The sequence below is a fragment of the Lontra canadensis genome, unplaced genomic scaffold (genome assembly GCF_010015895.1).
Source record: "Lontra canadensis isolate GAN:19392208 unplaced genomic scaffold, GSC_riverotter_1.0 scaffold89, whole genome shotgun sequence".
Lineage (NCBI taxonomy): Eukaryota > Metazoa > Chordata > Mammalia > Carnivora > Mustelidae > Lontra > Lontra canadensis.
The window spans coordinates 2,719,752-2,746,629 of record NW_022631083.1 but is presented as its reverse complement, the minus strand read 5'-3'; the positions used below and the strand labels follow the sequence as shown (position 1 = coordinate 2,746,629).

The window sequence follows — 26,878 nt, the reverse complement described above, 5'->3', positions numbered from 1 at the left end:
CTGTCAAATAAATAAATAAATAAATAAATAAAATCTTAAAAAAAAAAAAAGAAAATAGCAAGAACATACAGGAACTACTTTTCCTCTGATTTGAAAAACCGGGTTATATTCTAACATGTATGTCTAAGCACGTATGTCCACATGCTTTCAAACGTTACATATTATGGGATTGTTCCTCAAAACCCTCTTGCTTGAAAAAGTAGGTTTGGCCAGAAGGGGGAAAAAAAAAAAAGAAGAAGAAGAAGAAGAAAAAGAAGAAAAGTTGCAGGTGGACTGGGTTTTAGTGGCAATTTCTGGAGGAAGCTCGAGTGCTGCACCCTTGATGGGAGAAGAGGGACAAACGTGCAGGGGACTGGGCTCGAACTGGGGGTGAATGGAGAAAGCCAAAACCAGATCGGTAACAGGGGACAGCAAAGCTCACCCTGCCATGCTCTCTGCTAGAAGAAAGGGGGTGTGTCAACAGCAGGAATCCAACAGAGGCCATGAAACAACGGGGTGGGCATGTCTGTGGATGGGGAGCCATGACCCCATAGTCACTCCAGGTTAGCTGTGTGGGGGACGCTGCTTCCTCCTGGTCCCAGACTCGTGACGCATCCCCCTCTCAGCGCTTGCCTGGACAGACGTGAGCAGACCAGAATAGGAGCCCTGGGTTTGGGAAGAACAGCTCTCCAGGGATCTAACCAGCTCGCCTCAGCAAGTCTGGAGGCTGTTCCGGGCTGGACCCGCCTGCTCCCTAGAGACCCTTTGGGCTCCCTGAATGGCATACTGAGGACCAGAGCCCCGCTCCAGCCTCCTGGTGCTTGGGCAGCCCAGAGTTGCCCTGGACAAACCAAAGGCTGGGAGCCCCTTTCCCTTGGGAGGGAAGCATACCCCAGCTAGCGCTCTGCAAAGCCAGGCTCATCTCCACTGCCTGGAGGCGCCTAGCAGAAGGCTCGCTGGGAGGAGGGAGATGGGTGAGTTCCTTCCTCTCCTACAGCTCAAGAAATCCAAGGAGACACCACCGGGCAAAGAGCAAATATCATCATAGGGAGAGAAGTCTCATCACAGGAGGAAGTGAGCACCCAGACCCAGAAAATGCTGTTCAGGTGGTGAAGAGAGGATTGAATCTCTTGCCCTTTAAGCGACAAGCTTAAAGGGCAGCAAATCAGTGTCTTCTAATACCGAATATTTGAGATTTCCTATATCAAGAGGACCGAGCGTTTACTAAGTGACCAGGCTCACAAACAAATGACTGGAGGTCAACGGGATTTTTTTTTTTTTAAGTTGGCTCATGCCCAGAAACTCTGTGCCCCCACCCTTTTTTTTTTTAAAGCACACTGCTTGCTGGGCGTGGAGACCGATGCGGGGCCTCAGCTCACCAGCCTTAGACCAAGACCTGAGCGGAGACCAAGAGTCAAATGCTTCACATACTGAGCCTCCCAGACACCCCGCAGCAACCCTTTCCAGTGGGGAACGCATCTCGTGGGCAAAGTGACCTTCTCATCATCATCCTGATTTAACAAATTAAGCCTAAGGAGTTTTTAAATATCAGAACAATTTAATTGATTTTGTACGGGGGACCTAAGTGCTAAATGCATCACATGGTCGTGTCAAATGTCACCTGTAAAAACATCTGCGTGAAACAGGAACGTCACGGCATTAGCCGTGTTCTAGCATGAGAGAGAATAAACAAGAAATCTGGAAAAAGGGCAATGATTAGATTTTTCTGTAAGTGGATGGCTAAAAATTAAACAAAAACAAAAACAAAAACAAAAACAAAAAAACACCCCACAAACCAGTGTCTGTAGTTTGTTCAAAAGTCTACCATTTATCTACCCAGGGACGAGGAAAAAGCTGTTTGCCACATGATGCGTGTTCCTGCAAACAGCACCAAACCCTCCCAAACTGCACAGGACAAGGCCCAGAAACCCAGGCAAAGCCCTCAGCCCTACACACCGCTTTTTTCTTGATTTTAGCAGCCTTTTGCATCCTCTGCGCAGCATGTAAGAGAAAAGAAAAACGGATAAAGGAAGGAAGAAAGAAAGGAAGAGAAGGAAGGGCAGCCAAGTTATTTTGGTCTTGGGGTCAAGCCCCCGGGACTCCGACCCTGTGCTCAGGGGAAGCCCCCCACGGGGGCAGGAGGGGTGGGTAGCTACCACTTCATCGAGCATGCACGCTGACCACGAGAAGCCCCCACACGTGTCCCTCGGGCGCTGGGAATCACCAACAACCGCTTGGATCTGAGGGGGTGAGACGGGACGGAGTGATGCCACTGGCCGGGAAGTGCAGAGAAGCACCGGGCTCTTGGGCAGAGAAGCAGGACTGGGGTGTGGAGCAGGAGGGCCCGGGGTGCTGTGTTCTCTTCTCCAGACCACCATGATCTTGTGTCCCTGTGCCTCCATGAAGAAGGTCAGGGGACAGCGAGGACAGACGAGGGGCCCAACATGGTTTCTCAGCCCCCAGGGGCTGGCAGCATCCACAGACCCTATCCTGCCCAGAGGGGGCATCTCCTTGGACCACCCCACCCTTCCCGCCAGACCCCATTAGTGTTGCTGACTTGGCCAAACCGGCGCACCGCTGAGCCCACCAGTACCTTGACCCGGCTGACGGCCTCCTGAGCCTGCATCATTCTGATGTTCTTGGAAGGGTTACGTTCTGAGAGCAGCTGCGTGGACCCCAGGTAGTTGGCAGCAAAGATGATTCCATCAATGAGGTCTTCTGGTTCACAGGGCCCTGGAACTGATGAGGGCACAGTTAGCATCCTCCCAGAGGACCAAGGAATAAGGTCGCAGGGACAGGGGACGAAAGCAAAGGGCTGACCCACGGCCCATCCGCAGTTAGCAGAGGAAGGCCAGTCTCCTTCCCTCATTGCCACACAGTGTGTGGTACACAGAAGAAAGCAAATGCAATTCCCAGGCCAGAGAAGTCCACATGCATGGCTCAGGAGGACAATTCCAGGACCTCGGGCAACTGTCACACAGGGCATCTCAGCCTCCAAGGTGACAACCATATGCTGCAATCCCAGAGACGCACTTTCCCAAACTGGACAGCATTTCCATGCTTACCCCTGAGCCCTCTGGAAACAGGACAGGGAGCAGAAATTGCCCACTACCCTCCAGTTCTTCTGGGGCCTTCTCCTCTGCTTCTGTGCTGTAGGGCTCTGGTCCTGTCACATGCCTGCCTGGGTGGGTCCCCTCATTCCCTACACCTCAGATCCAGGCTGGATCTGAGGTGTAGGGAGCTCTTGCTCAGCAGCTCAGGAAGCTCAGCAGCTCTTGCTCCCCTCTGCTGCCTCTAGACCAGTGCTGTCAATGGAACTTTCTGCCATGTTGTAGAATGTTCTATCCTGGTGCTGTTTAATACAGGGACCGCTAGCCATGTGTGGCTTTGGAGTACTTGATCTGGGGCTACTGCAGAGGAAATGAATTTTTAAATTTCATGCAATCTAATTAATTTACCCAGAAATTGCCACATGTGGCTAGTGACTCCTGTCCTGGACAGGCAGCTATAGGTAAGGTCAGCAAAACTTTTCTGCAGGAGGCTAGATGGAAAATATCTTAGGCTTTGTAGTCTGGGTCCAACGAGTCACCTCAGCATCCAGAGGACAAAAGCAGGCCCAGGCCATCTGTCTATGAGCAGGCATGTCTGTCTATCTATGAGCAGGCTCCGGAAAACCTCATACATGGACCCGGGTGGCTGGGAGCATTTGGCCCCGGGTCCACAGCCTGTAACCCATAGACCATCACGCGGCCTTCCTCTGAGACCCACTACCTTCCTTTCCAAGTCACTGCCTTCTTTCTCCCTGCCTGCCTCTCGGCCAGACCCCTCCTTCTGAAGGACCTTGGCTCTGACTCTCAGGCTCCCCCTCACTCCAGGTTCCACAGGGCTGGCTGGCTGGTCTCCGTGGCCAGCAGTTCTCTCCGGACCCCAACCCTCAGCCAGCTGTGGGGAACCGTGTTCTCCCCTCTGACCCTCTCTGCTGCTAAAAGCATCGACTTGCCAAAAGCCTGGATGACACTGTCTACCAGTCCCATAACATCTGCCCAACACCCACGACTCCCTGCCCCACGTCCCACCTGTGGGCCCCAGGGCCGCGGAACAACTCCAGCCACCTGCGAGCCTGCAGCTGGAAAGAGCCAGAGCCGCTCAACAAGGCAGACTGGTTCCTTTCCAAATTCACAGCCCAAAATACCCTCAGAACATGCTGGTGACCCTGAAAGGTGCCCCCTGAGGAGCGCCCCCTCTCCCTCTGCATAAGCACCATTTCATCCTTCCCTCATAACCAACCTACCCCCGAAGGCTGTCCCTCCCAGTCCAAGTGGGACTCTCTCCAGTTCTGCCACCGCCACTGCCTCCTTCCATCCTGGACGTGAGGATGGCCCTCAACTAGACCGTGTGAATAGCAGTGGACCGCCTGTGTCCCTCCAAAATCCTGATGCGTAAGCCCTCACCCCGCCACCCCCCACCCTGCGCCCCGCGTGATGGGATTAGAAATATGACCTCTGGGAGGTGATCTGGGAGGCCAAGGAGGGCAGAGCCCTCAGGAATGGGATCTGTGCTCTGATAAAAGGGACCCTGGAGAGCAACCTTGCCTGCTTTCTGCCACACATGGACACAGAGAGAAGGCCGTCTGTCACCCGGAAGGGGGCTCTCACCAGAACTCAACCACATGGGTACCCTGAACTGGGACTTCCGTCCTCCATGGTTTATAAACCCCACAGCCTCTGGTGCTTGGTTAGAGCAGCAAGACTAAGACCTGAACCTTCTACCCACAGGTTACTCCCCGGCTGCCACGAGAGGGTCCTCTTAGAGCTCCCCTGCTGCAAACTGCATGGGGCCCCTCATTCTCTCAGGAGAATGTCCTGAGAGCCCCAAAACCCAGCGCTCCCATTCAGAGGTCTGTGCATGTGAGGGGACAAGGGCAGTTTTGCTGGGCTCTGCCATCCCAACGTCAGCAGACCCCCAGAGACTGGGGCCCCAACTCCGGCCCACATGCCCACCCCTAGCTGCTCGGGCGCTGGGGCTCAGTGAGGGGCCTACTGTGAGCAGGCTGTCACCCCAAGATGGGAACGTGCAGCTGCCCTGACACCAGGCCGACCCTGGATTCAGGGCGGGTTTTTCAAATTACGTTCTGAAACGTTAGTTCTCTTCAAACCACAGGAGATACTGGCCCACGGGGAGATGTCTGGGAGGGGACCCGTGCATTAGGCTTTCACTGGAACAAGCCTCAGCCTGTGGACTTGCCATTAAAGCTCTGAAATTGGTCATAGCATGTGTCCATTAGCCTCAACTGGCTGCCTGAAGACCCCTTCCCAGGGGCTCACATGTCAGTCTCACATGTCAGACTGACAGCTGGGGACCTACTCCCCTCTCTCTCAAGCCAGCACCACAGCTCCTGCACTAAAGGCAATTTTTGTAACATGCTTTAGAACAAGGTCAAGTATTCTGAAGTTTGAAAGGAATCTGTTAGTAATAACGGGCCCGGCAGGTCCCACCTTAGGAACGCCCCAGGTCATGAACCACAGAATTGTGGGGGCCCTCGCATCCTGACACCACTGCCCTGGGGACCCCCTCTCTTGCTCCCCACTGACCTTGACAGCCTCCCTAGCAGTGCCCAGAGGATGCACCCCTTCCTCTTGGGGGCTCAGATGTTTGTTCTAGGGTTCTCAGATAAGTTTTGGGAGGCTCCCCCAAACCCTCAGGCAACAAACCCCACCCCTCAGCCCCCCAGCCCTCTCTGAGAGGGCTACAGAGCCCTCACAGAGCCTACCTGGTCCTCCCCCCAGGATGGACACCCCCATGACTCCCACAGTCTGCTGGCAAAGCCTTTCCCCAAGTGCCTCTCCCAGCCCCTCATCTGCGTCTGGAGGAAAGAAGCATCTTCTGTTCCAGAACCAAGTGAAGGGGTCCTTTCAAGAGCCTTGGGTGGGGGAGGGGAGACAGGAGAAAGTGGGGCCTAGGTCTGGAGGGGGAGAGCTGCCCCTCTGGGTGGTCTCCCCACCACATGCTTTCCTCTGGGAAAGCTCTTCCCACACAGCTGGCATTGCTGGATCCATTGGACGCTGCCTGTGGCAGCAGACGGGTGGTGGTCCAAGGGCTCCACAGCCCCGGGGGGTGTGAAGGCCAAGGAGGGGGGAGGGTACAGGGGGCCTTGAGAAGAGGGTATCAGGGGCTGGGTGGGGGGTGAACTCTGGGTTGAGGGCTGGTGGTGGGAGGGATTAGGGGTGGAGGTTCGGGGCTGGGGCCAGGTGGGCTGTAGAGCCCAGGGAGTACCCTAGCTTCTGGCAGGTTTGTAAGTTCACCTTTCCAGTATTTAAAAGACACCCCAGAAAAGCACATGCACATGCATGTTCAGATCAAGCATTCCTTGATCTGAACCGTCATCACCGCTACCTTCCCCAAAGGTCCGTGCAAGTGGCCACGTGGAATGACGGTGCCTTCCCTTCTAGCCCAGCCTACCCACTGCCTCCAGGGCTGCCCACTCTGGCCTCCAGCTGGTGCTGGCTCTGGTGGGGCCCGCAGAGACCTGGGTGGTGGGACCTCAGTGCAGAGGACTCTGAGGGCTCCTCCCAGAGCTTCTCACTTCACCGAGAGTCCATCACGGGTCAACAAGCCCTCACCCCTCCACACACACACGTGCATGTGTGTACAAGCGCCCACACCCATGTAGGTACACAGGAGTGTCCACCCAACAAAGCTTCTCACACGGCTCCTGAGCCCACAGAGCCACCCCTCCGAAGCAGGTCTGTGCACCCACTGGGAGGTCTGAAGGGAGGTGGGGACAGCCCTCTAGGTCCCACAGAGCCTGCCCATGGATCCAGGGACACGGTGGGAGTCTGAACTCTTCCAACTGTCCTGCTCGAAAAGGCTTTGTGCTCTTGGAACAGTCATCTCTCTCTCTCTCTCTTTTTGGGGGGAGACTCAATTTACTCACCAGTGAAATGGGGTGAGGGGGAACTCCTGATTTCTATCTTCTTAGGTTTTTGCAAATGTAAGATTAATAGGGTGAGCTTCATAAATGCTAAAAGCATGTAAAGTACAAGGCATTAGTTAACGAAGTCTTAGATTTCATTTCCATGTAAGTCAAAAGACACATCATAGCACTTAGCCGAGGCAGGGCCTCAAGCACCAGATGAGGGGGGCAGCAGCAATGCCAGCAGGCAGGGTCCAAGGCCAGTGAGTGCGCTCACATGGTCTTGTGGGCACATGGCCTGACAGCCCACTGAGGCTCAGACGACAAAGGGACACCATGGTCACACTGATGTTAAGGGACAGAGCAGGGGCCATACTCAAAGGCAGCCACATTTGGCACAGTGACCTCCACTGTCATTGATGTGCGGAGTCCCCACGCTGCAGGTAAAAAGTGGTACAAACCTCTCTAAACCTGGTACCCTACGGGGCAGGGGGAGGTGCCAGATTTAAAACCCCTGGAGCTGAAGTAGGGGACGGAGGGACAGAAGAAGATCCCAAGCAGCTCCTCTGTGTCCAGAATCGTGTTCAGAGCCCAAGGGCCTGCAGTCCCATCGGGTGGGTTCTGGGATTTCGCATTACATACACGCCCCAGTGACACTGAAGAGCACCCCTCTGGGCAAACCTGACCTTCAGCACACAAGCCCTCCTCCTCCCCTGTCATCTTAGGAGCAAAGCTGCTGAGAGGCCAGGCCAGCACCTGCTTTCCCTGGCAGGTGGAAAAGCGCCAGGTCCCAAGGGCAGGATTCCTGGTGGCTCCTTCCATCTCAGGCACCTTGGTCCTACCTCTGGAGATGACAACCCGCCTCCAGCTGGCCAGGGCTGGCGACCTCATGGTAAAAGAGTAAGAGATGGGAGGGGACGGCTGCAGAATGGGAAGGGGTGTGGAGGGAGGAACCCCTCCCTGTCCATCCATCAGCAGCCCTGGTGTGCACTGCGGGCCCACTGGCACCTGTCACTCGCTAGGGGAAGGCAGGTGCCACCCCCACAGAGGGAAAGAGGATGGCCAGTCCCACGGTGGAACTTCCCACCCTGCCCCTCAGGGCTTCTGACTGAAATGTGTCCATTTTTGCTATCTTATGCCATCTTCCCCTCAGGCCTCATTCTTTCCAGTAAGTGTGGTTCCAAGTGCCCATCATTTGCTGACGGTCACCCCATACATAGCAGGGCCAAGCCACTTGTCCTCCCTGCAATGACCACTACTAACCAGTAGATGGTGCCACTTTGTTCTGCAGGAAAGTCCCACGGTCCCAGCAGCCATGAGGTAACTGCTGGCCCACAGTGCCCACACCCTCAGCCAGCACCCATGACCTGCGCCTGGACAAGGGTCTTCACGCCCTATCTATGGGGCAGGAGTCGAATGGCTCTCTGTGGAACCCGTCCCTGGGGGTGGGAGGTTAGGCCTTGCCTTTTGAATAGACTCCCACCCTCTGAGGCCACTGTCCTTTGCCTTTCCCCTTGCAACTCGCCAGACCTTTCTGAAATTCACATCCTCTTTCAGTCTCCATCCCTGAGTAGATACATTAAAAGCTGCTCCCCCAGCCCGGAATGAGCCCCAGCAGATCTGGGAACCCAGACTGCTGTGGGGTACGAAGGGCACCCATCCTGGGCAGTGGGGTCCACCGCCAGCACCCATGGGCGCCTGCTCCCTGGGAAGAGGCCGGAGAAAGATTCCGGTCTTTGTTACAACTCCAAAAGATGCCCACCTCCGCCGGAGGCTCTTGTCATCCCTGCCTTGCTCTTTCTTTCAAAAAGGAAACAATACAAAACAAAAACGGTGCCTTCAGCTTCCTGCCTGCCTGTCAGACCCACTCGCACTTGCACACTTATTAGGAAGCAGAGGAGAGTGGCCGGTGTGGGGAGGCGGGCGTCTCAGGCTCACAGACACCGCTCTCAACTCCGATCAAGAAATGCAGAACCACAAATCGCACAGCCTCATGACGATATGAAAGCAGCGGGCCCTCTACTGCTGGGCATAAATTGTTCTTCTTTGGCTCAACTCTTGAACTAACCCTAGGCCAAGACCACCAGAGGGAGACAGAACGACAAAAGAATAAAAAGAGGTTTAAAGGCCATCCTGTGTCCTCAGAGAATGATTGTGACTTCTGTTTTCTTGTTGTGAGTTTCTTGTTGTGACCGTACAAACGTCAGCATGTGCAGAACGGATCTGCACAGTTTGGACATGAAGAATAGGCTGTGCCAGGCTCCTTCCTCCTGAAGGAAGCTTCTGTTTGAAATGTCTGTTGGAAAACCTAAGCCCTGCAGACCTCTCTGAGCAGGGAAAGGGGTGAGAGGTCCAACAGGGTCATGCCTTGGAGCCTCTATCCCTGACACCTTTGGGGGAAATTATCTTGAAGGTGGGTGGTGGACAGAGGCTTCCCACAAGTGGCCTGGATCCAGGTGATCTCATTAATTTCAAGACCTGTGCCTGTTTCTGCTTGTCTCCTGGGGAGGGGACTGCTGGGTAGAGCCAGAGCACAGCAGAGGACGGGTGAGTGTGTATCTGAAAGGTCGCTGAGAACAGCCCTCACCCCTGACACACCAGACCTCTGTGTGTAACAAATGTCTAGTTCTACTCGGTCCTCAACACCCTCAAGAAGCAGATCTCGGTGTCCCAATTTTACAAATAAGGACAGTGCCCATGGAGTAAAATGACTTTGCACAAGACCACTGCCACTGATTCAGGTACTAGGATTTTTGAGCCCTCCCATGAGGACAGAAAATGTGGAGCTCACGGGCCAACATCAGTCCCACAGTCACCGAATAAACACATCAGGATGGCATGTGGTGAAGCCATGAAGGAAGGACGCTGTACTGTGAAGAAGCAACAGGGGAGTATGACCTTGAGAAGCTGGGGGTAGCTGCTCTCTGAACTGAGCCCTGGAGGATGCAAAGGGATTAAAAAATCATAGAGGGAAAAGAGAAGAGAGCTTTCCAGGCTCAGGCAAGAGCAGGTGCAAAGGCTCTGGGGTGACAGAGTATAGCACCTTTCAAAAGCTACAAAACATGCAAACTGCCTGGGTGCATGGAGCGGGCCAGCATTTGCAACAAGCTGAGGCTGCAGAGAGAGTGCCAGCTGGAGATGAGGATCCTGAGGCTACACCAAGGACTGCCATTGCAGAGTACTGGTCAGGGACGTGGCCCAACCTCTCTGTCTTTCCAAAGCAACTCTGGCCACAGAGATGCAAACCACAGAGGGGAAGAAGGGAGAGAATCCAGGAGGCTACTGCAGCTGTCCCCAGCAAGTGAGTGAGTGAGTGATGATGATGATGATGGTGGTGGTGGTGATAGTAGTGACGGTGTAGACCAGCATGATGATGGTGTCAGAGACAGCGACACACTGGATCCACTCTGGAGGTTCAATTCCACAGGAGGAGTGCTGGGAAGCAGGTTGTACCATGGGATGGACAAAGCTGCAGCTATGAGAAAGGGATGCTGGGGAGGGGACTGGCCTTGGGGGTGGGTATTCTGCACATCTAGATGCAGGAAACTGGGAATCTTCCAAGGCACTCAGGAGGCAGCTGGACTCAGGGGTCCTGATAAACTGCGTGTTGGTGCAGACACAGAATAATCATCAGGGGAGGGGGACATGGTGGGGAGAGGTCCTAGGACTCAGCTCCACCGAGCTCCAGCACCCTGTGCCCAGAGGCAGGTTCAGCTGTGCCCATGCTGGCAGGAGGAGAAAGGAGCCCTTGCGTTTCTTGTGCACAGTGACCAGGAAGGCAGCAGTGATCTCGGAGAGCCAGGCAGAGGGTTGCGGCGTTTGGTGGAGTGCTGGCTATGGACATGTGCGGGCCAGGACGGATGTTCTCAGAAGCCCACAGAGGGGAGAGTGGAAGATATGGGAGAGAAAACACATCAAATTGGGTGAGGTTCACAAGCACAGAGAGGGACTAGTCTCAGCTAGGAGGAGGGGCCGTGGCTCTGAGGAGACAGGACAGGGAGGAGGGGCTAGGAGCAGGCCAAGTGCTGAGGCCACACGCCAGGCAAGCCACTGAAATGAGGGCAAGAGCTGGTCCAGGGAAGGGAAGCTGTGTCAACAGTGGCTGAGGCAGGAGGGGATGAACCTCAGAGTCATGAAGTTGGACCTCAGGTCAGACCTTCCACCGACAGACCTGGGGCATGGTCTCTGGCAGGGCTCCACCTGCCCTGAATACCAGCGCCCCCCCACACACACCAGCCTGTCCCAGAGCCAGATAACCACCACTGCCGTGGGCTGAGCTGGGCCTCCCAGAAGCCCCTGTTAAAGGGGACCCCATAAGGGGGCTACAATAAAAGAGAAGATGCCATCTGAGAAACCAGAGCCTCGGAACATTCACTGGGGCGAGGGCCTGCCTGGGGCTGCAGGACAGGCTGGGTCATCACCAAAGGAAAGGATGTGAAAGTTCCACAGCATGGATCATTAGACCCCCAACAAGCGAGATGAAGTCACCGGCTGTCAGAGGAAGAGAAAGAGTCAAGGAAGGTCAAGGCCAAGCTATTCTGTGGACAGATCTACCCAAGTCAGGTCCTAAACACACACTTGGGCCTGAGAATGACATCCCAGAAAAAGCAGAATGAATACAAAAACTGGCCAAAAACAGGGAAAGGCACAGGCATAAAGCTGCTCACTGTGGCACTATTTCTAAGAACAAAATCCTGGAAACCGCCCAAATGTTCCTGCCTAGGGGACATCCATCCACGCAACAGGCGTCCAAACAGCACAGGGCACCTCCATGTACTGCTCTGCAGTGGGTAGAACTCGGCATAATCTCCAGGGCTTGGAGTGAGGTGTAAAAAAGAAGACGGGGGGTGGGCACCTGGGTGGCTCAGTGGGTTAAGCACCTGCCTTCAGCTTGGGTCATGATCCCAGAGTCCTGCGATCAAGCCCCACATAGTATCAGGCTCCCTGCTTGGGGGGAAGCCTGCTTCTCCCTCTGCCTCTGCTACCCGCCCCCACCCACTTACACACTCTCTCTCTGTGTTAAATAAATAAATAAAATCTCTTTAAAAAAAGGGGGCGGGATGGAGAAAAGGGTGTTAACTCATTACCATTTATCTAAGAAAGGGGAAGATTCACCTAAGATACTAAAAATAGGTGAAATGTTAAAACTGGTGATCCCCAGCAGGAGGAAAGGATTTGGGAGGTGGGGTAATGGGGTAAGAAATTAAGACGCCTTCGTAGACATCCTGTTTTCTATAGGATTTCAGAACCATGTAAGTATTTTATATAATTATAAGACAAAATTCAATGAAAAAAAAAACAAATTCCTAAAGAAAAAAAAATGCATCTAAATGTGAATGCAGTCGTGACATGGTAATGAAGAGAACTATTCTGAATGATTTCAAAACGCAGTAATTTAACAGTACATCCCTCCTGGGCTATCCTCTGAAGACCAAAGTCAATGCAAATGAATCCTGAATTGTATCTATAATCACATGTCCTCGGTGATGTTGGCCTTATTACTCTGAGACTATCGTATGATTGATAGAATAAAACAAATGCAGAATTAGGTGGGTGTCCTTGAGGATGGGGAAAAGGTACAAATGTAAAAACCCTACAGTCCTGACAATATGAATCATGGTGCATTTTATCTTAAAATCAGTATGAATCACGACATGCTTATCTTAAAAACATGGGATATTAGTTATCTATATATATGCATCACAAATTGTCCCAAACTTCGCAGCTGAAAACGATAAAGATTTGTTAGTTTCTGTGGGCAGGGGGACACTGGTGCCCCTGGGCTCCGTGCTTCTGGCTCAGGGGCTCTCCCAAGGCTGCAGCCATTCAGAACAAGGGAGGATCCACTTCCAAGTTCACTTACGAGGCTGCTGGCCAGAGATAGAGAGATCAGCAGGGCCTAGATTTCCCAAGTGGGGTTTCAAATGGAGGCTTCTGCCATTTCATATACTAACATAAAGATAAATGTAATGCATGTCAAATAAAAATGCCAATAGGAATTTTTATTGTTTAACTGATAAGCTAATTCTCAAGTTCTATGGAAAAGAAAATACACAAGAGGATCCAGGGAAGTTCTGAACAGAAATGACAGTGACAGAAGGCAGACATTGGCCTGCCAGGTAATAAAATGCGCTCTAAATCCTCAATTAAATAAAACAGCTTAGTTCTGGACCCTCAATGGAGATCCAAAAACAGACCTAGGTATAAAGGACGATGTATTATATGATAAAGGCAGCATTTCAAATCAGAGAGGGAAAATTTTATGGAATGGTTTTGGCACAAATGACTAGCTGTTTGCAAGAAAATGATTAAAATGTAATTCTTTCTGGATCCATATACCAAAATGAATTCCAGAAATATTAAATATGGAACTCAAGTGAAAAAATAATAAAAGTTCTAGAAGGAAAAAAAAAATAATAGTAAGAGTGTAAAGGTTGGGACACCTGGGTGGCTCAGTTGTTTGAGTGTCCAACTCTTGATTTTAGCTCAGATTGTGGTCTCAGGGTCATGGGATAGAGCCCTGCGTCTGGCTCCACGCTCAGCATGGAGTCTGCTTGAGGTGCTGTCTCTCCCTCTGCCCCTCCCTCCATTCCCGCATGCTCTCTCCAAATAAATAAATAAAATCTTTTTTAAAAAGAGTGTTAAGGTCATACTAATCTCAAAAACTTAGTAGCTTCAAAGGAAAAAGACAGATACAATTGATGATAGAAAATGTTCTGCAAAGTAAAAATATGGAGGGGCGCCTGGGTGGCTCAGTTGGTTGAGCGACTGACTCTTGATTTTGGCTCAGGTCATGATCTCAAGGTCATGAGATTGAGCCCCACATAGGGCTCTGTGCTAAGCATGGAGTCTGCTTAAGATTCTCTCTCTCATTCTCCCTTTGCCCCCCCCAATTCATGCTCACTCTCATGTTCTCCCTCTCTCTAAAATAATAATAATAATAGTAAAATAAAATGCATTTTTAAAAAAGTAAAAATATGGAGGTTCCTCAAAAAGTTAAAAATGGAACTACTGTACAACCCAGCAATTGCACTACTGGTATTTATGCTAAGAATACAAAATACTAATTCAAAGGGATATATGTACCCCAATGTGTATAGCAGCATTATCTACAATAGCCAAACTCTGGAAGAAGCCCAAGTGTTCATCAACTGATAAATGGATAAAGAAGATGTAGTAGACACACACACACACACACACACACACACACACACACACACACACAGAGGAATATTATTCAGCCATAATAAAGAATGAAATCTTGCCATTTGCAATGATGTGGATGGAGGTGGAGAATATTATGCTAAGTGAAGTAAGTCAGAGAAAGATAAATACCATATGATTTCACTCATATGTGGAATGAAAAAAATAAAACAGATGAGCAAAGGGATAAAAGAGAGTTAGGCAAACCAAGAAACAGACTCTTAAATAGAGAGAACAAACTGATGGTTACTGAAGGGGCAGGGGTGGGGGATGGAGGAAACAGGTGGTAGGGATGAAGAAGGGCACTTGTGATGAGCACTCGGTGATACATGGAAGTATTCAATCACTATACTACGTAACTGAAAATACCCGTAACACTGTGTGAGAATGAACTGGGATTTAAATGAAAATTTTAAAAATGCAAAAATATCAAAAGATGACGGTAATCTCCTGCTCCACCTGGCTGGTGTTGTCCAGAAGGCCTTGGGGCAAGGTCGGCCACTGATTGACCACACACTGGGGCCAGGCCTGGCTGCCTGTGTGAGACCTCAGGTGTGTGTTACTAGCTCCCTGAAGGGCAGAGAGGCCTTCCTGACACACGCGGGTGTGCTTGCCAGCAGGGACTTCTGCAAGGCATGGTCTACTTCCTGTTGTGGACCCTGTAGATGTCACCAGCCACTTATTTGGGGACACTGGATCTCCATCAGATCTAAGCTGCTGACTCTCCCCTCTCATTACTGATGGAATTATATCCTAAAATTAGAAAGAAATGAATGTGTATATATTCCTGGAAGAAGTAGCTGATGGCTTGAGGAGGGGCAAGATGGCGGAGAAGTAGGAGACCCTGTTTCAACCAGTCCACTAAAGTGATCTAATTATCTACCAGAACGCTCTGAAACACCCATGAAATCAGCCTGAGATGTAAGATTATACACTTCAGGATCTATATGGGGGCAGAAGACATCAGTGGAGAGGGTGCACCTTGCCTAGATTGTGGCATGACTAGGAGGAGGAACACCCAACAGAGGAAAAATTCGGAGACTGTGCCCTCTCCATCAGAACTACTGGATATGGATGTAAACAGTATATTAGAAAGAGAATTCAGACTAATAATTATCCAGGCAATGGCTAGTTGGAGAAAACCATTAGTGACAACATGGAATCTCTAAGGACAGAAATGAAAGTCTCCTCGGGAAGAAGTTAAAAATGCTATCAATGAGATCCAGTCTAATCTAAATACTCTAACAGCTAAGGTAAACCAAGGCAGAAGAAAGAATTAGTGATCTAGAGTACAAACTGATAGAGAAAAAGGATCAGGAGGAACGATGGAAGAAACACCTTGGAAACCATGAAAACAGAATTAGGGAAATAAATGACGCCATGAAACGTTCCAATGTTCCAACGTCAGAATTACTGGGATCCCTGAGGGGGAGGAGAAAGAAAGAAGACTAGAAGATATAGTTGAACAAATTCTTGATGAAAAATTTCCCATTCTGGGGAATGGATCCAGCATTCAGTCCCTGAGGCAGAAAGGACATCCCCCAAGATCAATGAATCTAAAAAGACCTCAAGACACTTGACTGTGAGACTGATGAATCATAATTTTAGACAAGAGCTCCTGAGGGCAGCTAGGGGGAAGAGAGTCCTATGTACAGAGGAAGGTCCATCAGAATAACGTCAGACCTGTCAGAACAGCAACCTGGCAAGCCAGAAAGGGCTGGTAAGAAATATTCAGGACACTAAATGAGAAGAACAAGCAGCCAAGAATACTTTATCCAGCAAGGCTGACATTCAGAATGGATGAAGAGATAAAGAGCTTCTAAGACAAGTAAGGTTTAAAAGAGCATGTAGCCACCAAGCAGGCATTACAAGAAATATTAAGAGGGGTTCCATAAAAGAAGAAAGAACCAAGAGTGACATAGAACAGAAATTTTACAGAGACAATCTATAGAAACAAGGACTTCACAGGTAACATGATGTCAATAAAAACATATCTTTCAATAATTACTCTCAATGTGAACGACCTAAATGCTCCCATAAAACGACACAGGGTTGTAGATTGGATAAAATGACAGGACCCATCCAAATGCTGTCTACAAGAGACATATTTGGAACCTAATGATAGATCCAGACTGAAAGTGAAGGGATGGAAAAGCATCTTTCATGCCAATGGGCCTTAAAAGAAAGCTGGGGTAGCAATTCTCAGATTGCTAAATTAGACTTTAAACTAAAGGCTGTAGTCAGGGATAAAAAAGGACACTATATCATTCTTAAAGGGCCTATCCACCAAGAAGATCTAACAACTGAATAATGGTCAATATTTATGCCCCCAATACAGAAGCAGCCAACTACATAAGACAACAATTAATCAATAAAAAGTCATATGGATGTGAATACATTAATAGTAGAGGATCTTAACATGCCACTCTCAGTATTAGACAAATCATCCAAGCAGACTATCAATAAAGAAAGAAGAGCATTGAATGACACATTGGACCAGATGGACCTCATAGATATATACAGAGCATTCCACCCTGAAACAACAGAATAGTCATTCTTCTCAAGTGCACATGGAATAGACCACATACTGGGTCACAAATCAGGGCTCAACCAATACCAAAAGACTGAGATTATTCCCCGCATATTCTCAGACCACAGTGCTTTGAAACTGGAGCTCAACAACAAGAAAAAGTATGGAAGGAATTCAAACACTTGGAAGCTAAAGACCACTCTGCTTAAGAATGTTTGGATCAACCAGGAAATCAAAGAAGAACTTAAACAATTCATGGAAACCAATGAGAATGAAGACATATCAGTACAAAACCTATGGGATACAGCAAAGGCAGTCCTAAGGGGGAAATACACAGCCATCTAAGCCTCCCTCAAAAAAATTGAAAAATCCAGAATACACCAGCTGTCTTTACACCTTATAGAACTGGAGAATCAACAACAAATTAAGCCAACCCCACACACAAGAAGGGAAAGAATCAAGATTAGAGCAGAGATCAATGAGATAGAAACTAGAGATACAGTAGAACACATCAATGAAACTAGAAACTGATTTTTTTGAAAGAATCAGTAAGACTGATAAACCACTGGCCAAACTAATCCAAAAGAATAGAGAGAGGACCCAAATTAATAAAATTATGAATGAAAAGGGAGAGATCATGACTAACACAAAGGAAATAGAAACAATCATCAGAAAATATTATCAACAGTTATATGCCAATAAGTTAAGCAACCTAGAAGAAATGGATACATTCCTGGAAACCTATAAACTTCCAAAACTGAATCAGGAAGAAATTGACAACCTGAATAGACCAATATCTAGTAACGAGATTGAAGCAGTGATTAAAAAAAAAAACAAAACTCTCAAAAAATGAGAACCCAGGACCTGAAGGATTCCCCAGAGAATTCTACCAAACAGTCAAAGAAGAAATAATACCTATTCTCCTGAAGCTGCTTCAAAAAATAGAAACAGAAGGAAAACTTCCTAACTCTTTTTATGAAGCCAGCATTACCCTGATCCCCAAATGAGGCAAAGACCCCACCTAAAAGGAGAATTTCAGACCAACATCCCTAATGAATATGGATGCCAAGATTCTCAACAAGATCCTAGCTAATAGGATCTAACAATACATTAAAAAGATTATCCACCATGACCAGGTGGGATTATCCCTGACATGCAAGAGTGGTTCAACATTCACAAATCAATCAATGTGATAGAACAAATCAATAAGAGAAGAGAAAAGAACACGTGGTCCTCTCAATTGATGCAGAAAAAACATTTGACAAAATACAGCATCCATTCCTGATTATGTTTGGAACATTCCAAACTTTATAAAATCTACCTATGAAAAAATCACAGCAAATATCATCCTCAATGGGGAAAAGCTGACAGCCTTCCCTTTGAGATCAGGAATATAACAAGGATGTCCACTCTTGCCACTGTTGTTCAATATAGTACTAGAAGTCCTAGCAACAACAATCAGACAACAAAAAGAAATGAAAGGTATTGAGACTAGCAATGAAGAAGTCAAACTCTCTTCACAGATGACGTGATACTTTATATGGAAAACCCAAAGGACTCCACCCCCAAACCACTAGAACTCATACAGCAGTTTAGTAATGTGGCAGGATACAAAATCAATGTACAGAAATCAGTGGCTTTCTTATACACTAACAATGAAAATACAGAAAGGGTAACTAGAGAACCGATTCCATTTACTCTAGCACCAACAACCATAAGATACCTGGGAATAAACCTAACCAAAGAGGTAAAGGATCTGTACTCGAGGAACTACAGAACACTCGTGAAAGAAACCGCAGACCCAAAAAGATGGAAGACCATTCCATGCTCTTGGATCAGAAGAATAAACATTGTTAACATGTCTATACTGCCTAGAGCAATCTATATTTTTAATGCCATTCTGATAAAAATTCCACCGGTATTTTTCAAAGAGCTGGAGCAAATAATCCTAAAATTTGTACGGAATCAGAAGAGACCCCGAATCTCTAAGGAAATGTTGAAAAACAAAAATAAAACTGGCGGCATCACATTACCTGATTTCAAGCTTTACTACAAAGCTGTGATCACCAAGACAGCATGGTAGTGGCACAAAAAGAGACACATAGACCAGTTGAACAGAGCAGAGAGCCCAGATATGGACCCTCAACTCTATGGTCAAATAATCTTTGACTATCAGGAAAAAATATCCAGTGGAAAAAAGTCTCTTCAAGAAATGGTGCTGGGAAACTTGGACAGATATGTATAGAAGAATGAAACTTGACCATTCTCTTACACCGTACACAAAGATAAACTCGAAATGGATAAAAGACCTCAATGTGAGGCAGGAATCTATCAGAATCCTAGAGGAGAACGTAGGCAGTAACCTCTTTGACATTGGCCACAGCAACTTCTTTCAAGACATGTCCCCAAAGGCAAAGGAAACAAAAGCGAAAATGAACTTTTGGGACTTCATCAAAATCAAAAACTTCTGCACAGCAGAGGAAAAGTCAACAAACAAGGAGGCAACCCACGGAATGGGAGAAGATATTCACAAATGACACTACAGACAAAGGACTGATATTCAAGATCTATAAAGAACTCCTCAAACTCAACACACACAAAACAGATAATCCAAAAAGGCTTGTAAATGCATGAATCAGCATTTGGCTTCACTTCTTCTTCTTCTTCTTCTTTTTTTAAAGATTTTATTTATTCATTTATTTGTCAGATAGAGAGAGAGAGAAAGCACGAGCGCGCGCACAAGCCAGCAGAGCTGCAGGCAGAAGCGGAGAGAGAAGCAGGCTCCCTGCCGAGCAAGGAGCCCGATGTGGGGCTGGATCCAGGACCCTGGGATCATGACCTGACCCGAAGGCAGTCACCCCCAACTGAGCCACTCAGGCGTCCCAGCTTCACTTCCAATGGAGGATGTTGAGTGTAAAACCAACAATATGCCACTTTCCATCCACTGGCCTGGCTACGGCCAAACAGCCAGACGGCTGACAGTGTTGGTGACACCGTCTCCCTCTTGGGCCATTTCTACCCAAGTTGCTTCTGGCTGGCCTGCAACCTTGCTCTATCTAGGAACAGCTTCTGTGAAGGAACACAGCACATGATCATGGAGACACATCCATAAGGCTGCTCACTGCTGCACTGACCAGAACTAAACAAGTGGTCCACTGGGGACTGATTAGTATCCATCATATGTCCATGAACCTGAATCCTGGGCAGCCACTTAATAATTAGGAGGCTCTATAGTAGCTTATCTCCAAGGGGAAGTGAGAAATGAAAAAGCAGGAGTGCCTGGCTCAGTCGTTAAGCGTCTGCCTTTGGCTCAGGTCATGATCCCAGGGTCCAGGGATCAAGTCCCACATCAGGCTCCCTGTTCAGAATGGAAACTGCTTCTCCCTCTCCTGTTAACTGTATTCTCCTTGCTTGTGTACATGCTCTCTCTGTGTCAAATAAATAAATAAATCTCAAAAAAGGGGAAAAACAAGAAAAAGTAAGGACTCATGTGTCCAAGTATAATCTCTATTTTAAGAAAAAGATCTATGGTTTTGTATATGTCCAAGAAATTTCTGGGATGAGTCACCAGAGACTCAACAGTAGCTTCTATTGCAGAGAGGGATTAGGGGTCTGGGATGTGCAGGCAGAAAAGGGAGAAGTACAGGGATATGAAGACAGAGAAGGGAAATAAGGATTTCCAGGGTAGAATGCATTTTTAATTCTTATGGCTTCTGACTTGTTCTAAGAAGTAGTCAGAAATAACAAACCTCTAGTGAATAAAAATTCCTATTTTAAAATCTGTCTAATCCCTATTCACGACTCCATTTGGACAAGATCAAACACTATTTGTAAAAAAGGAAAGTCATTTTGGTTTTCATAAACTCCCTTTGGAACGTTCTGGGCCCCGCTGGTGCTGGGGATTTACCTGACTCCGGCCCTCCTGCCAAAAGCACCCCAGGCCCATGCCGACCCATCCCCTCAGGCCTGCTCTGTGGCTCAGGAGCCTGGTCCCTCTGACAGACTGAAGAGGAAGAGATGGGAGCAGCCTTCAGTTCAGCAGTCTCATCTGAACAGGTTCATCCCAACTGCCCATTTTTAAGAGGTCAGATCATAGGTGTTCAGTGCGTGATAATAAACAAGTGGCTTTATCACTGAGAGGACCCCCAAGAGAAGGAAGGTATGAGAAGCAAGCTCGGCAGTGATGGGGTCCCCACGTTCTCAAAGGTGGGAAGTTACAAAGTAGAGATGGGTTGTGAGGGATCCCAGGGCCCTGATACCTGAGGACAAGCCACATTCTAGCACAGGGCAAGAGCTGTTGGTGGGGTGGGCGGTGTTTCAGGACATCTCACATAAGCTTTGGCTGTTGGATTAGAACAGTATGAGGAGCAGAATTCTATCTATCAGCCCTTGTGGTTTTGTCCAAAAGCCGCCACTGTTAGGCTTCATTGATTGGGACCAGCACCAAACTTCTGGTTTTAATGAACCCATTTCTGGTTTTATGGAAAAGCTAGACTTTTACAAAGACTCATTCAGAGGTAGACAACAATCTGGTCCACCTGGACTCATGCCACTGCCAGCTTCCATGTCCTGCAGTAGAGGACTGCAGGTCCTGTAGGTCCCGCCGTTCCTCACCACTCCAGGACACAGCCCCCGGCCCCCAGCCATCAGACCTTAGATGAGTTACTTGAACCCCACTTTTCCTAACCTCTCAAATGGGGAGAAGCATCAGCCCTCCTATGATGGCTGACATGAAGTAGGGGCACAGCACATATCCCTGGGGCTTGCACACTAAATGCCCAATAAAGGTTAGGATGGTGTCCCTGTGACTGTTACTGTTATCTTTCGTTATTATTAAGAGTTCCAAGGTGTGAAATAAGGCATGTGCTGGGACTGAATGCAATCCCTCCTTAAAACTCCAAGGAGGTTTTCTTCCAGTGTGATTTCTCACCCAGAGGAGGAGGAAAGCCTGCTTTCCTGTCAGTTATAAGAAGTCTTCTCAACTCTTCAGACTTTCAGCTGGAGGACTGAACAAGTCCTAGGGGCTCCCTCATCCTTGAAACACTCGCCGGATGGGTGGGGTATGGCAGACATTGGGGAACTGCTCCCTCATCTCCAGACTTTCTCCCCTGCCTTCCCGGAAAGCCAAATATCTGATTCTTCAGTCAACCCTGAAGTCCAGGGCACTGGTCATGTGGCACAGGTCTGGCCGAAGAGGGACAAAGAGAAGACTCTTGAGTTGGTCTTCAAGGTGTTTTAAGGTTCAACTAAACATTCAGATTCATAAGGTCTCTAAGTTCAAGTAGACATGAGGCTGCTTCCTCAGAAAAAGGCAGGAAATACAGCTTTCCAGCTGGACTCTTCTGGGAGTGTCCACACAGTTGTCCAGGAGCTAGAGGGAGCCTGAGGGTAGGAAACACCCCTGAAGAAGGATGTGTGGAGCCATCCCAGTTTAAGACCCTCATGTTCTCAGGGGCCAATATCTCTGACAACCACTCCATGGGCATGCCTAACAGAGATTCTTTTTTCTTTTTTTAAAGATTTATCCACCGATTTTAGAAAGAGAAACAGCAACCAGGGGGAGGGGCAGAGGGGGAGAGAGAGCATCTCAAGAAGACTCCCCATTGGGCATGAAGCCAGACGTGGGGCTCAATCCAAGGCCCCTGAAACCATGATCGGAATCAAAACCAAGAGTTGGACGCTCAACCAATTGAGCCACCGAGGTGCCCCAGGAAATTCTAAATTAAGGCTATCCACATTGGTTTGAGCTGGTGACAGGCAGTTTCAGCCCATCATAACTGGTCTGAGGCATCCCACATTGTTTTGATTTTGGTTTATAAAATTTCTAAGCTGGTTTAGGGAAGTGAGACTTCTGGAATGCTGCAAGTGAGTGGTACTTCTCAGAGCACCTAGGCATCGATAGTGCTTCCTGATCCTTCTCCACTACCTTCCCCTCTAGTTAGGGGGCAGACTCAAGAGCCAGGGGAGTCTAATGCCCAAACCATTCCCCTAGGCAGTCTGAGAGAGTCCTGCCCAAATGACACCGTGACACTTTGAAAAGTGAGCTTCTTGGATCCACAAGGGCCTACCTCACTGGAACAGTGTGACTGGTACAAGCCATCCTGGCATTCCCACCACCCAGGAAAGTGGTGTGTCTTCCCTATTTATGAGATGTCCAGTCCTCTGAATCAGAAACCTAATCAACCCTACGATGCGGGCATGGAGTAGGTGTTGTCTCTTTCTGCCAATAATTAGTTCCTGAAAAATACGACAACTAGCCATTTAGATTGGAATTATCACCATCTACTGTGACCTGATGAAAACCAATTTGATCCAGTTTTAACCATAAGCACCACATGTAAATACCTGGGCAAAACCCACTTGAGCCTACTTAAGTTGGTCAAAATGGAATCAAGTTTATTTGAACAATATAACATGGATTCCAACAGTCTGAAACTGTTTTTAATCTAGTTTGAGCAACACTGAGCCAATACAATGTTGAACCCACCGAAACTGGGTTGAGCAAATCAATTCATTTTCAACCAGTTTGAATTGGGTTAGCCTGGTTCAAACTAGTCCCTTGAAAGGGGATTTGGGGGTCTCAGTTTCCCAGATGTCAGCTCTTTACTAAAAAAGAAAACCAGGGTAGGAAAGGTGGGTTTTTTTTTTTTTTTAAAGATTTTTATTTATTTGACAGACAGATCACAAGTAGGCAGAGAGCCAGGCAGAGAGAGAGGAGGAGGAGGCAGGCTCCCTGCTGAGCAGAGAGCCTGATGTGAGGCTCAATCCCAGGACCCTGGGATCACGACCTGAGCCGAAGGCAGAGGCTTTAACCACTGAGCCACCCAGGCGCCCCGGGTAGGAGAGGTTTTAAAGTTACTTATCTCCGGTGAGTGATTTACCTTACTCCCATAAATATTCATAAAAATTAATTACCAGCTTACTGAAAGGATTCATAAAATCCACACTTTTTATTGTAACATTAGCAACAGCAGGAAACAGCCTCCTGGCTAAAGAAACATCCTATTTAAGAGGCTCTTTATGGTGTTGTTGGAGGACCTTGGAAAGGAGCAGCCCAAGTTTCCCTGAGGCCATTCAGACGGTGCAAAGTTGGCTCAACACTGAATGCTGAAATCCAATTTAACCCCCTCAAAAAAGACAGGAGAATAAAGAAGTAATAGCCTGAATATGGATGCAAGTATATCCACCCTAATCAAAAGTGTTAGATCATAATGAGCTGCTTATACGACACATTTCAGTCTATTAACCTGATCAGTAGTGTCAAGGGATGCAATTCAATGGGATGGCTGACTGTTCCCTAATCAGCTGAACCACCCCCTTCCACAACAATACGGGCTTACAAAGTACTCCGCCAACCAAATGCCTGAGCACCTTTGCTTATTATAACACTGTTTTTAGCTTCAAGGTGTGCTTTCTGCACAAGCTTTGCAGGAGAAAACCAAAGGTAAAAATACCATTTGCTTTGAGATAAAAATGCAACTGTTCTTTAAGAGTAAATTCAAAGTCACTTACCAGCCACAAAACTTGGAAATGATGCCACCTTCTTTGTCTATTGGGAAATAGAAAAAAAGAAAGAAAAGAAAAGAAAACACACACATGACAGTGTAAGTAGATGGCCTGAAAAATCTAGGCTAAGAAGAGTACTGTATGTGAAAAGCTAAACCCCACTGAGTGTCTGATGTTCCTAAGAAGTCAGCTCCAGAAAGCAAACCAATGGCATTCAGGCACCATGGTGTTTAGGCAGGACACATGGAAACATTCCCATAGGAAAACTTGGGGTACAAAGGGCCATCATTTAAAGTTAGGGACTCCAGATTAGTATGTCACTGCTAGAAGGGAGGCTAGAGACCATACAACCAATAGTTCTCCAATTGGTGGGCATGAGAATTACCAGGGCCCATCTTTAAAAGCAAGATAAAGGATACTGGACACCACTCTACGGGTGGCCAGACTTATTTCATCAAAGCTAGAAAATTCTATCCAAACTATGTCATCCAGAAAAGGGAAATAACTGGTTTAAGGCCTCATTTTAACAACCTCCATCAAGGCAGTGTTAATCTATATAAGATTGTTTTTCAAAACCATGCTGTGGGTTTAAAACAGTGGTTCTCAATCAGGATGATTTTTTTTGTCCCCAAGGGGACACTGGGTAATGTCTGTAGACACTTTTGGCTGTTACAGCTTGGCAAAGAGGTTGTGTGCTACTGGCATCTAGTGGATAGAGGGCAGAGATGCTTCTAAACATCCTTTAGTGGAAAAGACAACTCTTCACAACAAAGAATGTTCTGGCCCAAATGTCAATGGTGCCATTATTGAGTAACCTTAACTTAGAACATAACTGTAAGATAATGGAGTAGAACAAGTTTCTGTCAAACCAGGGAGCATAAATGAACTTCCCTACACCCAACCCCACGCGCCACTGAAAACGTATGAACCCACAGTGGTATGAGCCTGAATCAGAAGGAAAGAAACTTTCCTTCCTTTTCCTACAGGGACACCTAACTTTGCTTGACTGAATCCCCACTTCCAAGACACTGGCTGGGATAAGAACATGGTGGAGAGGGTGAGCAGACCATGGGGGTGTGGTAACTTCAATATTAGGAACTTAAGCCACAACTCTTATCCTTGGAAAAAATTACCTCTGGGATGTTGTTATTGTCCACAGGTCCATTGAGATCAGAGCGCTGCTGCTTCCTTGGCTGCTCCAAGCCATTGCAAACCTGGAAACCGGGAAGTGAAAGGTGAAGATGGTGCTTCTGTATGTTAGAGAAATAAACCAAGATATAATATGACACAACTTTATGAAATGCCCGTGTATGTATGTGCGTGTATATGTGTAATTTAAACTCTTCTGCAATTAACATGTATTCTTTTATATTTATAAAATGTTTTTTAATCATTTTTTACCATCTGTCACCACACAACATGATTATAATATTATGCTTCACTTCTCTTATGCTTTACTTCTACTATGCTTTACTTCTCATCTCCATGACTTATTTTATAACTTGATATTTGTACCTCTCAATCCCTTTACCCTATGTTGCCCATCACCGCCCCCTTACTCTTTACCCTTTGGAAACCACCAGTTTGTTCTCTGTATTTATGAGTCTGTTTTTGTTTATTTGTTCATCTGTTCTGTCTTTTAGAGTCTACATATAAGTGAAACTACATGATACTTGTCTTTCTCTCTCTGGCTAATTTCACTTAGCATAATACCCTCCAGGTCCATCCATGTTGTAAATGGCAAGATATATTGTTTTATGGCTGAGCTATGTTCCATTGTGTGTATGTAGGCCACATCGTCTTTCTCCATTTTTCTACTAATGGATGCTTGGACTTCTTCTGTATCTTGGCTATCACAAATAATGCTACAATAAACATAGGGTGCATATATCTTTTCAAAGTAGTGTTTTCATTTTCTTTGGGTAAACCCCTAGCCATGGAATTACTGAATTATATGGTAGTTCTATTTTTTAATTTTTTGAGGAACCCCCATACTCTTTTCCACAGTGGTTACATCAATTTATCAATTTTGCACCAGCAGTGCAAAAGAATTCCTTTTTTCCACATCCTCCCAATGCTTGTTATTGCTTATCTTTTTTGACTTTAGCCATTCTGACACATGTGGGGTGATATCTCACTGTAGTTTTTATTTGTATTTCCCTGATGCTGAGAGATGGTGGACATTTGTTCATGTGCCCGTTGACCATCTGTCTGCCTTCTTTGGAGAAGTGTCTATTCATGTCTCTGCTCATTATTTAATTTTTTTTTTTGGGGGGTGTTGAGTTGTGTAACTTTATATATATTTTAGGGATTAACTCCTTACTGGATATATCATTTGTCAATATCTTCTGCTATTCAGTAGGTTGTCTCTTTGTTTTGTGGATGGCTTCCTTTGCTGAGCAAAAGCTTTTTATTTTGATGAAGTCCTAACAGTTTATTTTTGCTTCTGTTTCCCTTATCTCAGAAGATGTATCCAGAAAAATGGTGCTATGACCAATGCCAAAGAAATTACTGCTTGTGTTTTCTTCCAGGATTTTTTTGGTTTCAGGTCTCAAATTTAGGTCTTTAATTCATTTTGAGTTTATTTTTGTGTGTGGCGTAAGGAAGTGACCCAGTTTCCCTTTCTTTGCATATAGCCAGCTGTCCAGTTTTTCCAGCACCATTACTGAAGAGACTATCTTTCTCCCGTTGTGTATTCTTGTCTCCTATATTGTAGAATATTTGACCATATAAGGAGGGGCTTCTTT

At 47.3% G+C, this 26,878-nt stretch overlaps 1 protein-coding gene across 2 annotated transcripts in view; it reads right to left on the bottom strand.

Moving 5' to 3' along the window:
* APBA2 (amyloid beta precursor protein binding family A member 2) overlaps window positions 1-26,878 on the bottom strand; it is a 235,766-nt gene that overhangs the window by 20,743 nt on the left and 188,145 nt on the right. The window contains exons 5-8 of one of the 2 annotated variants that reach the window (XM_032835963.1): window positions 25,265-25,345; window positions 24,138-24,174; window positions 2,573-2,718; window positions 1,936-1,971 (exon numbers count right to left, since the gene is read on the bottom strand). In XM_032835963.1, the coding sequence (XP_032691854.1) occupies window positions 1,936-1,971; window positions 2,573-2,718; window positions 24,138-24,174; window positions 25,265-25,345 (300 nt within the window). The remainder of the gene's footprint in view (window positions 1-1,935; window positions 1,972-2,572; window positions 2,719-24,137; window positions 24,175-25,264; window positions 25,346-26,878) is intronic. The other variant, XM_032835964.1, reaches the window with a different exon arrangement.